The sequence below is a fragment of the Tiliqua scincoides genome, chromosome 2, assembly GCF_035046505.1.
Source record: "Tiliqua scincoides isolate rTilSci1 chromosome 2, rTilSci1.hap2, whole genome shotgun sequence".
Taxonomy (NCBI): domain Eukaryota; kingdom Metazoa; phylum Chordata; class Lepidosauria; order Squamata; family Scincidae; genus Tiliqua; species Tiliqua scincoides.
In genome coordinates, this window is record NC_089822.1 from 199,257,530 (window position 1) to 199,270,138 (window position 12,609).

A 12,609-nucleotide genomic window follows, 5' to 3' on the forward strand; every position below is an offset into this window, starting at 1 on the left:
TCCCCATCCCCCGGAGGGCGCGGGGGGGCACCCGGGAACGCTCGGCAAGGGGGCTGGGCACTGTGGGGGCGACGTGGGCGGGGGCTTCGAAGGATCGGGGCCTGAAGAGGGAAGGAAGGGGCGGCCACGCGGGGCAGAGCTGGGGGGAGGACGGGGGCGCGCAGAAGGCCGCGGGGAAGGACCTGGAGGGGGGAAATGCACGCGGCTCCCAAGGGCTGGGGGTCCTCCATCACCTGGGCCGCGGGACCGTCTCCACCCGGCCGGGGGGCTTCTGGCGGCTCCCTTCCTCCTCCTGGCGACTCCTACAGCAACAGCCGCGGCTCCGCGCCTCGCCCGCGCTGGCTGAACGGCGACCGAGCGGCTTCCCCAGGCAGCATCGTCGCGGTCCTCCCCGAGCGAGCGCCCCGGCCCTTCAGCGGGCCGCCATGGCCCCTCCGCGCTGCTGCGCTCTGCGCCTCCCGCGAGCTCAAAGTACGGGCGGCCTCCTCCGCCCCCTGCCTGCCAGGGAGAGCGGCGCATGCGTCCCGCGCGCCGAGACAAAGTCGCTGGCTGGCTGTGCCGTGGACCGGGGGAGGACGGGAGCGCTGCTGGCTCGCCCCCTCCTGGGGAACGCGGCGCCTGCAAGGTCCTTTCCCGCCCAGAGCGGGCTGGAGCAGCTCTGGCACAGGGAGGGGAGGAAGAGGAAGACAAAGCCTTCCTCCGCGGCTCCTTGCCTACGGCCACCCACTGCAAAAGCGTCTCCTCCTCGAGGAAGAACAGCCCAGTCTCACCCACACTTTCCTGGGAGTAAGCCCCGTTGACTCTAATGGGGCTTCCTTCTGAGTAGACCTACACAGGATAGGGCTGGAAGTCTGTTAGGGATGCACAGCGTCCCTGCCTCCCTCGGTCTGCATCTCTCTGAAACCCCCCCTCCAATTTCCTTGGGCACGTTTCCCCATACATTTACTGGGAAATGGTATCTAGCAGTGCTCAGGCTCAAGTAGGTGAGAAGAGGATGGCAGCCAGACCCTGCCTGCGCTGGTCTGCTCGGAGTAAGACGCCCTGCACTCAATGGTGTGGACACACTGGTGTGTTGAGGAGTGCAACTTTGTGCTCCCTTGGCTGGAATAACTGATGTGGCTGACAATAACTGATGTGGCTTAAGTGCATGCATGTACACCTTGATGTGGCATTAAGCACAGCAACAACTGTTCGCCTCCAAAAGAGGAAAGAGGCTGAGTGCATAGGGCATCTGTATGTATGAGTATGTTGTGTCGTAAACATAGTGAGCACACATGTTAACTGATGCTCCATTGCATATAGAGTATGTGTATGTTGCTTGCCCTGTGATCTGATCCATTAATTGTGTCATGAGCTATGGGCTATGTCAGTTGCAAGGGAGGGCGCCAGGATGCAGGTCTCTTGTTATCTGGTGTGCTCCCTTGGCATTTGGTGGGCCACTTCTAGATACAGGAAGCTGGACTAGATGGGCCTATGGCCTGATCCAGTGGGCCTGTTCTTATGAGCTGGCTATTCTCTCCTATAGCTGCAGCAGCACAAACAGAGGCTTGTGCAACAACAGCTTTTATGGGATCCTGTGTGAGGCAGGCAGGGAACTGGTGAATGTGGATAGCTTTATCGCCCAAGAGTCAAACAGGGTAGTAAAGCTATCAAGAGTCAGATTGTGCAGGGGGTTAAAGAAATGAGCCTTTAGTCCTTTTATCCCTTGACTTCAGGGGATAGTGATGGCTTCCATCTAGGGCTAGGCCATATTTCCTTTGCACGGAATTCAACACAAGCTGAAGTTCAGACTTGCTGGTGAAATGGAGTTCTCACCATAATACCAGCATCTCCTCTGGCTGTTCAGATTGCTGCTATGTGTAATGTAGTTGTGTATCTGACATGAGCATGTATTGGAAATTGTAGACAGTACCATTACAAAAGAACATAAGAACAGCCCTGCTGGATCAGGCCATAGGCCCATCTAGTCCAGCTTCCTGTATCTCACAGTAGCCTAGCAAATGCTTCAAAGAGCACACAAGACAGCAAGATACAACCTGCATCCTGGTGCTCTCCCCTGGCATTCTGAGGTAGTCCACCTCTAAAATCAGGAGGTTGCACATACCATCATGGCTTGTAACCTGTGATTGACTTTTCCTCCAGAAATTTGTCCAATCCCATCTTAAAGGCATCTAGGTAAGATGCCATCACTGCTTCCTGTGGCAAGGTGTTCCACAGACTACACTGAGTAAAGCAATATTTTCTTTTGTCTGTCTTAACTCTCCCAAGACTCAGATGACCAATTACTGATGACAATTTACAACTCCCTGGCACCACAACCAACTGACATTTTGAAAGCTGGTTTCATTTTAGTGCTTTTAAAAACTCTTTGATGTTCTTTGCATTGGTGGTTATTACAGAAAAAAGAGCAGCAAATTAAAGCAAAACTATGCTCCCCACCCAAAGCAATAACATGCCATTTCAGAATTTTTGTTTCTGCATGTGATATTTTCTTTGAAGGATCTGGTTTTCACCCTCTGAGTATCTCACGTGTATATCTGTTGTTGTTTAAAGGAGCAAATGGTCTTCCCTTCCCCCATAAAGGCTTGACCTCCTGCAGTCACCTCTTTCCCCACGTCTCCATTTTGTGGATGTGAAAACTCTTCACAGTATTTTGATACTAGCCCTAATCCTGTAGCAACAGTGTGTATAGTTGTGCTGCAGTAGGAGGGTTGTTAGGAGATTACTGATGGCATTGCCATCACTCCTAAAATCAAGTAAAATCCACCTACAATGATACATCAGCCTGCTTTGCTGGCCTTATGATAGAGCACATTCTCAAATACCTGAGGAAATGGAGTAGAATGCAGAGCATCAAGCTCTAGAAAAACCCATGGCCAGCTAGGAAGATCCAGCTCATTGGAGACCACAATGATCACATATTTCCTGATGGCAGCTCACACATAGGTTTTATGTACAAGGATGCACACTGGCACACCACTTATAAAGCACATGACCATTAATACATATGATCTTCAAATAACTGGAATGTAGTTTAGTACGGTATTCATGCCAGAAAAATTTCCAAGGCTAACAGTGCAATCCTGTGCATGCTTATTGAGAAGTCTTGTGTGTCCAATAGGACAGGCGCTTACTTCCAAGTAAGTACATTTAGAATTGTAGCCAAAGTGGATTTGGTTACAAATTGAACTACCACTGGGCCTCTCCATGTTGGTATATAAATATTCTTTGTTATAATGATAATAATATGCAATAGGGAGCTTCCTGCATGTCAATGTTTTCAAATGTAGCAGAGCTAGACAGACCTGTTTGGAGTAATGCACAATAATTTTTTTTTAAATAACGCAGTCATGTCACCAGAGGCCCCAGAACCCAGGGTGGTGACGTCATGACATCAGGCAAGACATTTTAGGTTCTTTCAGAGGAGGATGCCTCTAGCTCTTTGTGTTCAGCAAACATGAGTAGACATGCATAGGATTGGGCTCTCAGGCTGTTCTAAAGTATCGATGCCTGAGTGAGATTTTAGAGCAGCCAACCTTTTTTTTGGCTATGGCCTCTTAGAAGCTCTTCTAAGGGCCCCCCTGTCAAACAACACAAACAGATAAACATAAGATCATTTATTACTGAACATAGTTTGTGGCCCCTTTCAAATGTACCAGGGTTCCCCAGAGGGCCATATGGCTCCTGCTGAGAATGGCTGCTTTATAGCATAGATGTTGATTTTATACTGCTGCACCTCTTTTAGATAGATACCAACAATTCTGGCCAGTCAAAAACTTAGACATTTGGTGGGTGACTGGGAGGTATTTCTGTACCTTCCCACTTTTCATGCCTTTGCATTCTTGATGTAGTAAAAATGAAATTAATATCCCCCAACCTCCTTGGATAGGATTACATTCTGGAAGACATTTTAGTTCAGAAATCCATAAATCTTCCAATAAGAAAACCAGAAAACACATTTACAGCCTCTCGGGGCCCAATCCTATCCAACTTTCCAGAACTGGTGCAGCTGCAGTGCAGCCCTGAGATAAGGGAACACATGATCCTATACCTTGATGAGGCCTCTGTGACTGCCTCCCCACCACAGAACATAGTGTCTTTTCCAGTGGCTAGTGTTGGTATCTCTTCTACATTCTTAATCATAATGATAAATTATAATTACAAGAAAAGTATAAGCATTTCCAGTACAGTACAGCAATTTGGATTCCACATACTTCCATGTACATGTAATGCACCTTGACCAAAACAAATAACCCTCATATGCTCTGTGTGAACTATAGTGCTGTTATTACAGGTGACCACCAAACATGTTTAGTGGTTTTGTGATGAACATAGTGTACGCCCCATTGGTGTACACCGGCACTGGAAAATTGGATAGGATTGGGCCTCATTCTTTTAGCATAAAAAAACCTTATATTTGTCAAGCATTTCAAAGTTCTCCTAAAAGTCTCCTATGTTGCTACAACATTCATATTCAGTTATAATTTACCCCATTATGAACAGAGCTTTATATAAATTGGATTTCTCAACTTTCAGCTATCAACAGAGAAAGAGTCACTTGGTCTCAGAAACAAAAGCCCTGTTGAAGTCTGAGGAATAAAAGCTTCCAGTGCACAGAGGAATCTCATTAAAACTTTCAAAAGATTTTTTTCTTGCTACTGAAAGATAATGTGGAGTCCCGATGACAGTGACTGGACAAGAGCCATCACCTTAAATTAGTGACAATGGAAATTTCTCTGAAGGGATTTTGAGAGCAGCAGAAAATATGTCATAAAAAAATGCAACATAGCCTCAAAACGGCAAGCAAGAAAATTGGAGTTTTCAATTCTGTTCTGTTAAAGTTGAAATATATACAGATGATATAGTATGCTTCATGAAGTAAACATGCTTACAAACAGGAGCTGGGATCTGAAAGTATAGTTTAAGCTATTATGAAAGTATGTGCTTCTGTTGGCAACCTTCAGTCTCAGAAGACTATGGTATCGCGCTCTGGATGGTGGTTCTAGCACAGCATCTAGTGTGGCTGAAAAGGCCGATTCGGGAGTGACAATCCCTTCCACACTGGGAGCAAGCGTAGTGTGTCCCTGGTCTGTCTCCCTGGCTGTGGGCCTTCTTTCTTTGCCTCTTTGCCTCAGACTGTTGGCCAAGTGTCTCTTCAAACTGGGAAAGGCCAACAGCCTGCCTCCAAGCGGGCCACTCAGAGTCCAGGGTTTCCCACCTGTTGAGGTCCACTCCTAAGGCCTTCAGATCCCTCTTGCAGATGTCCTTGTATCGCAGGTGTGGTCTACCTATAGGGCGCTTTCCTTGCACGAGTTCTCCATAGAGGAGATCCTTTGGGATCCGGCCATCATCCATTCTCACAATATGACCAAGCCAACGCAGGCGTCTCTGTTTCAGCAGTGCATACATGCTAGGGATTCCAGCTCATTCCAGGACTGTGTTGTTTGGAACTTTGTCCTGCCAAGTGATGCCGAGGATGCGTCGGAGGCAGCGCATGTGGAATGCGTTCAGTTTCCTCTCCTGTTGTGAGCGAAGAGTCCATGACTCGCTGCAGTACAGAAGTGTACTCAGGACGCAAGCTCTGTAGACCTGGATCTTGGTATGTTCCGTCAGCTTCTTGTTGGACCAGATTCTCTTTGTGAGTCTGGAAAATGTGGTAGCTGCTTTACCAATGCATTTGTTTAGCTCGGTATCGAGAGAAAGAGTGTTGGAGGTTGTTGAGCCAAGGTACACAAAGTCATGGACAACCTCCAGTTCATGCACAGAGAGAGTCCACATCCTGAACCATGACCTGTGTTTTCTTAAGGCTGATTGTCAGTCCAAAATCTTGGCAGGCCTTGCTAAAACGATCCATGAGCTGCTGGAGATCTTTGGCAGAATGGGTAGTGACAGCTGCATCGTCGGCAAAGAGGAAGTCACGCAGACATTTCAGCTGGACTTTGGACTTTGCTCTCAGTCTGGAGAGGTTGAAGAGCTTTCCGTCTGATCTGGTCCGGAGACAGATGCCTTCTGTTGCAGTTCCAAAGGCATGCTTCAGCAGGACAGCGAAGAAAATCCCTAACAAGGTTGGCACAAGAACACAGCCCTGCTTCACTCCGCTTCGGATGTCAAAGGGGTCTGATGTGGAGCCATCGAAGACAACAGTGCCTTTCATGTCCTTGTGGAAAGATCTGATGATGCTGAGGAGCCTGGGTGGACATCCAATCTCCACTGCCTTGTGGCTACATCCAGTTGTGGAAAAGGCTTCAGGAGTCAACCTCGAGGCAAAATCAGGAGCCGGAGTCCCTGACGCAGTTCATGGCTGTACACAGTCACGCTCTGGCAACTCCTGCGACGCCGCTGGAACCAACCATATTGCCTTCTGCCTTTCCATTGGACCATTCCAGCGATGTGGAGAGGGGGGATTTGTTGCATGGGTAACAGCATATCCTCCATACCTTCTTTACCCAGGCTTCGCGCACTGGAGAGGACACTCCAACTTCGCCATACGGCGTCAGCACAACACGGGAAGCAGCAGTTTACTGGTTATAAGTCTTCGCTCGATTGGCGTAGAGCGTGACGCCAGGGGCTGCTTCCGACGGTGGGAGAGATCATTGCATCTCATTGGGCAGCTACCGCCCACCTTAATCTGGGCAGTCCCCAGCCAGTAAGGTGTTGCCTCGCCACGGTCCGTTAACCTCATGGGGTGCATGGGGTTTAGGGTGAAAACCGACAAGCGGATCGACAACTCTGCACCATGCAACAAAATATGTGCTTATCAAATGGATAAACAGACATTGGGTATAGATGAGGCTGAACCTCTCTGGACCAGAAACATTGTCTTATTTCTGCTTCATTTCCCTCTGTGAACCATCCTCTTTGTTGTAAAACTTTTGGAAGAGTGAGATGTCTCTACTTACTGAGCTTCCCATTTTCTGTGGATACTTAAAAAAAAATCCTTTTGTCCCATTTACTAAACACAATGCAGGTACTTAAGATTACTTTCATGTTGATTGCCTAACACCCTTTGTCAGTTTATTCACAATCATTATAAAGAATGAAATTTGCCCATTATTTCAATAGATGTTTATGTGTGGAATAGAGAACTGTGCTGCTGACTGACAACAGAGGACCAGTGTGCTAATTATTTAATAAATGTGGATTAAAAAGCATATGATGCACTCAGTTATATGTTCTTCTTCTTGAGGTCATTAGAATGTCCTTTAGGAAATAAAAGTCAGATATAGAGTTTGAGCAGGAGTATATTTTACAAGATGGTTAAAAATGTGTGCTGTGGGCATGGAGCGCTTGACAAGCCAGCCTACATCTGATCATCCTATTTGCCCTAGCATGCCAGGATAAATAGTATCTCAGCAGATAAAGAGGTAGGGAGAAAGGATGCTCTGGGGAACAGAAGGTGTGTTTCTTCTCCATAGAAAGGTTCCTGCTGCCTGCAGTAAATTGGCTTATCAATGGAAGGGCTACACTAAACATCATATTGACATGCTGGTTTATTAGATGCTAGAAGGGGGTTTTGTTTGTTTTTAAATAGGAGAACATAGGGCCTGGTTAGAATTCTACTCCACCCCCATTTTGGGATTGGGGTATAGCTTAGTGTCAGAGCACAGGCTTTGCTTGCAAAAGGTCCCAGGTTCAATCCCTGTTATCACAAAGTACAGTTAGGAAAGACATTTGTTTAAAACCCCCAAAGCTGCTGGCAGTCAGAATAGACAATTCAAGGTAAGAAGAACCAATGGTCTGACCCAGTATAAGGCAACTTTATATGTTCATATAAAATTCCATTTTTTTGTTACAGAAACCTTCATGTAACTCCCTCATGATTCCTTTCAAAGATGATTAGCTTCAGGCAAATTCCATCCACTTCCATGAACCCATTTGTTTTTCCAGAATACTGTAAATTGCACACTCGTAAGAGAACATTTATAAGTACAATCTTAAGAACCATTCAGAATTCTTGCCACCTCACAATTCTTGCAACATAATATATAGACTGGTTCTGAGGAATGAGTACTTACACTTTTCCTGCATGAGGTTCTTCCTAGCTCTTTATTTCTTTGCTTAAGTTATAAAAAAATTCCTTTTTTTTTCCTGCTAGACTTTAAAAGTGGTTTAAGAAAGATGTTTCCTGGAAGTGATGCTGTACTTTCTTAGTCAGAAAAACTGAAAAAGAGGCCTTGGAGTACAACAGTTTTCTAGAAAGTTTTATCTGAGGGTGTGACTTCTTCAACTACAGATAGTTGGAGCAGCTCCAGCATTCCTTGTAAATGAAGCAGATATTGGACAGCAACTGTACAACCACAGAAGCATGATTAAAAAGGGGGGAGGAATCTTGAACAATTCTTGCATAGTTTCTTTTTGATCTTTATGTTCATTTTCCCAGGACAGAAAATCACAGAGACAAGTACTTACTGCAATAGCCTTTCTTTAAGAATCTTATCCTTTGGATCCAAAGTAAGAACACAAGACTTGCATTCCTAGAGCAGATCAAGCTCCATCTTCGGGTTCAGTCTCCTGTTTCCATCAGAGGCCTGCCATAAGCCCCTGGAAAGTCACTGCCTTCTGAACATGGAGGTTCCATTTAGCAAATGGCCATTGATAGGCCTGTTCATAAATTAGTTTAGGCAAGTGGCCATCACTGTAACTTGTAGCAGTAAATTCTATATGTTAATTATGCATTGTGTGAAGTTTTAAGTTATATTATTGGTCTTGAATCTACTTCAAATCAGTTTAATTGAGTGAGCTAAGCATATGTATTATAAGAGGGAGAAAAAAATTCTCTTAATCCAAACTCTTTGCCCAATTCACAACTTTATAAACTTCAATCACCTCTTTAGGTCATATACTTGGGGGCTCCTATTGACCACCTATGAGTGTTTGTAGGACTGTGTTAACCAGTTGTACCATAGGCTACCCATAGTCCCAGTTAAGTTTCAGAACTAAGAGTCCAATCCTATCAAACTTTCCAGTGCTGCTGCAGTCGCAATACGGCCCCAAGGTAAGGGAACAAACATTCTCTTACCTTGAGGAGGCCTCCATGACTCTGAAATCAATTTTCAAGTTGAAATCAACAGGATCAATTTTCCATAATTCGATTATCAATTATAGTCACCATAGGATGCAGCACACACCCACTGGCATGGCTGTATCAGTATTGAAAAGCTGGATAGTATGGGGCCCTAAGATACAGAACTCCATCTTGTTCTAAGCAATTCACTCATGTAAGTGAGAAAATAATATACATATACTCTATTTTGATTGGTAAATACATAGAATCTATTTTGTGCCATCAACAGAAAGGTGAGATAAGGAAAACATCACCCAACAAGGACATTTTAAAACATTGATGAAACCTTTCCTTTGGATTAGATCTAGTTCAAACTATTGCTGTAACATGTTACACTGATTCTGGAAAAGGTGGAGTAAAGCCAACAGTAATCAATCATTGGATATAACCAAGGTGACATTAATGTTAAATGAATTGCATTAGATCTTTGTACTCACACTATGTCTTCAAGATGGAATCTGGATGATGTGGTACCTTCCTGAGGGTGTCAATTTGGCCTCTGTGACTGACTCAGAGAAAAGCTGTGACTGGCTGTAATTGATGATGGAATTATTGAAAATTGATCCAGTTGATTTCAACTTGAAAACTGATTTCAACGTCTATCGGTATTCACAGTATTTATATTCTTAGTAGCATTCCATCTTTCCACAGAGAATATTTTTTCTGTTTATAATTGCTTGTTTACAAATGCATAGCAACCCATTCCTATTGATTCTGACTTAGAAAATACACACATTAAACTATGAGTTAGGTATAACGTTGTACAAAGTAGATTTATTACAAGTCATAAAATAATATTAAAACATTTTAAAATATAAAATATTAAATACAAATGTTACAAATTATACTTGTACAATGTTTTGATTGTAGTGTTACATGACACTGAAGATGAAACAGCTGTAAGGTTGTGACCCTATATGCTCTTACCTGGAAGTAATATACCTTCAGGCACTGGCACAACTACAGCCAGGCCAGCATAATGACAGCACACCATTGTAGCACCAGTTTGCCAACAGATGGGCTACAGATGCCAGTGCAGCACTACACAGATGTACCTCTGACACTGTGCAGTTGGCAAAAAACCTCAAATGGAATGGAAATATGGGAAGGACATAAGCAGGAATATGAGGTGTATGCCATATCCTAAAACTTTTTCAGACAATGGACATGCCCCAAACATCAATAAAACACTATGCTGATATCATAGCTGCTGTAGGAAGTATAAAAAGCCACAGGAAACAATGAGGAAGGCACTAAAAAAATCTCAACTCCTGCTACCCCCTCTTCTCCACCTACTTTCCTATGGCAGACCATAGGGAACAGACTACACTTGGCAGCCAAACACAACACACCAACCATAGTACTAAAGCTAACATACACTGCTTTGGTTCTATGTATAAACTTGAATTTATGTGGAGGTCTTGCTATTCTCTAGCAGCCTACTAAATATTGAGCAAGACCAATAACTATGGCTGTAAGATGTGGCAATAAGAATGATAGGTACCCAAGAAGAGGAGAGAAAAAATTGTGTCCTTTTATATTCTGGATGCATTTGCTGCTTGTCAACAATAAATTGTACTGAATTGATAAGGTAAAGTAGCCAGGGAGCAACAGTTCAAATAAGTATCTAAGGTCCCAATCCTATGCACCTTTCCAGCACCAATGCAACAACCATGTAGAGCCCAGGTAAGGGAACAAACATACCCTTATCTTGAGAAGACCTCTGTGACTGCCCCAGTAACACAGAGTGCAGTGCATGCCCTGTTAACATGGCTGCAGCAGTGCTGGAAAGCTGGATAAGACTGGGCCTTAAAACATTCACCTATCAGTACTACTGAGGAGCTGTGACAAAGGCCCAGGTTTACTTGCATCTTCACCATGAACAAAATGCATATATGAGGGAGATCATCTCAACTGTCAAAGAGCAAATGAAATAAAAGGATGTGCTTAGGATTGTCCCCAAAGTCAGCCTATCTACAAGGCCAACTGAAAAGAGCACTTAAGAAAGCAGATTGATGTGTGTGTGGTAGGGCTACCCACCTCTGCCTACTTTCCTCCACTGTTCCTCCTTCCACTCCTTGGACTGAAAGGAGGATGTGAATCCATGGATTGAAAATGAAGAGTGGGATGGAAAGGAAGAGGAAATGCAGAGAAGTGAAGAGTGCTGAGCCAAAAGCCCTCTTCTCCCCTCTGAGTGGGGAGGAGCAGAGGTTGGCACATCATCTGGTAAAGGGGGGAGGCGGCATGTCCCCTCAGGCCGCAATCCTATCCATACTTTCCTGGGAGTAAGCCCCATTGACACTAATGGGACTTCTGAGAAGACAGGCACAGGATTGGGCTCTCAGGCATCAGGAAGTTTTGGGCCAGGCCTGATTGTCCTCACCTTACAGTATATGCAGTGGTTCTCAAACTTTGAGCAACAGGACCCACTTTTTAGAATGAGAATCTGCCAAGACCCACTGGAAGTGATGTCATCACCAGAAGTGCCATAATCAAGCAGGAAATTTTTTAACAATCTTAGAGCCCAATCCTGTGCATGTCTACTCAGAAGTAAGTCCCATTAGAGTCAATGGGGCTTACTCCCAGGCAAGTGTGGATAGCATTGGGCTCTCAGGCTGCAGTCCCACCCACACTTACCCAGGAGTAAGTTCCATTTACTATCATTGTTAAAAGCCTATACAGAGTAGCCTGTTCAGAGTACAAATGTCTAACATGTCCCCAAATGCAGTCACAGACCATAGTGTCAAAATACTATACTGCTATATTATATGAATTATACATAATATAATATATATATCACCCTAATATATATAGCTCTAATTCGGCTCTAATATATATATATATATATATATATATATATATATATATATATATATAACACAAAATATTGAACTGAATGGGATCCCACCTGAAATGGGCTTGTGACCCACAGTTTGAGAAACACCATTAAGTGCAGTTTAGCCCAAGCTTATGCCTGTCCACTGAGAAGTAAGTCCCATTATAGTCAACGGGGCTTGCTCCCAGATAAGACGCGACCCTTAGGCACGCTTTCCCGGCAGTAAGCCCCACTGAACCAAACGGGACTTACTTCCGAGTAGACCTGGGAGCCTGCAGTTCCCACAGCGCAGGCGGCCGCCGAGGTCGTACCTGTGCCGCCGCCACCCACGAGGGTCGTGAAAGGGCAGCAGGCGGAGCCGCCTCTCCCGTCGCGGGCTTCCTCCTCCACAGACCCCGCCGGCCTTTCCCCTCTGGAGACGCCGCAGGAGCAGCGCCGGCCCCTCCCCACCACACGCCCCCGCAGGCGCTCATTGCCGCGCCGGCAGGCCCAGGTTCCAACTCCGCTCAGCCCTCTCCGCGCGGCGGCGTCGCCTAGGTAACCGCCGCCGCCCGTCAGCCCAAGACAACCACCGAACGCCGTTCCATCCGGGTCCTCGAGGGAGGAAGGGCCGAGGTCAGAGGTCGCTCGCGGCAGGTGCTCGTGCAGCAGTTTGTTTACTTCGACCGGCCGGGCTCTTGTCGTTCTATCCGGGTCCTCCGCCTAGCAC

The 12,609-nt window shown here is 45.5% G+C and overlaps 1 protein-coding gene across 2 annotated transcripts in view; it reads right to left on the reverse strand.

Moving 5' to 3' along the window:
* Positions 1–12,522, reverse strand: part of RNF145 (ring finger protein 145) — a 100,079-nt gene extending 87,557 nt beyond the window's left edge. Inside the window, exon 1 of one of the 2 annotated variants that reach the window (XM_066617596.1) lies at positions 12,212–12,522. In XM_066617596.1, the coding sequence (XP_066473693.1) occupies positions 12,212–12,373 (162 nt within the window). In that variant the 5' untranslated portion in view covers positions 12,374–12,522. Of the gene's footprint in view, positions 1–233; positions 497–12,211 lie in introns of those variants that run through there. The other variant, XM_066617597.1, reaches the window with a different exon arrangement.
* Between the last annotated feature and the right edge of the window lie 87 nt (positions 12,523–12,609).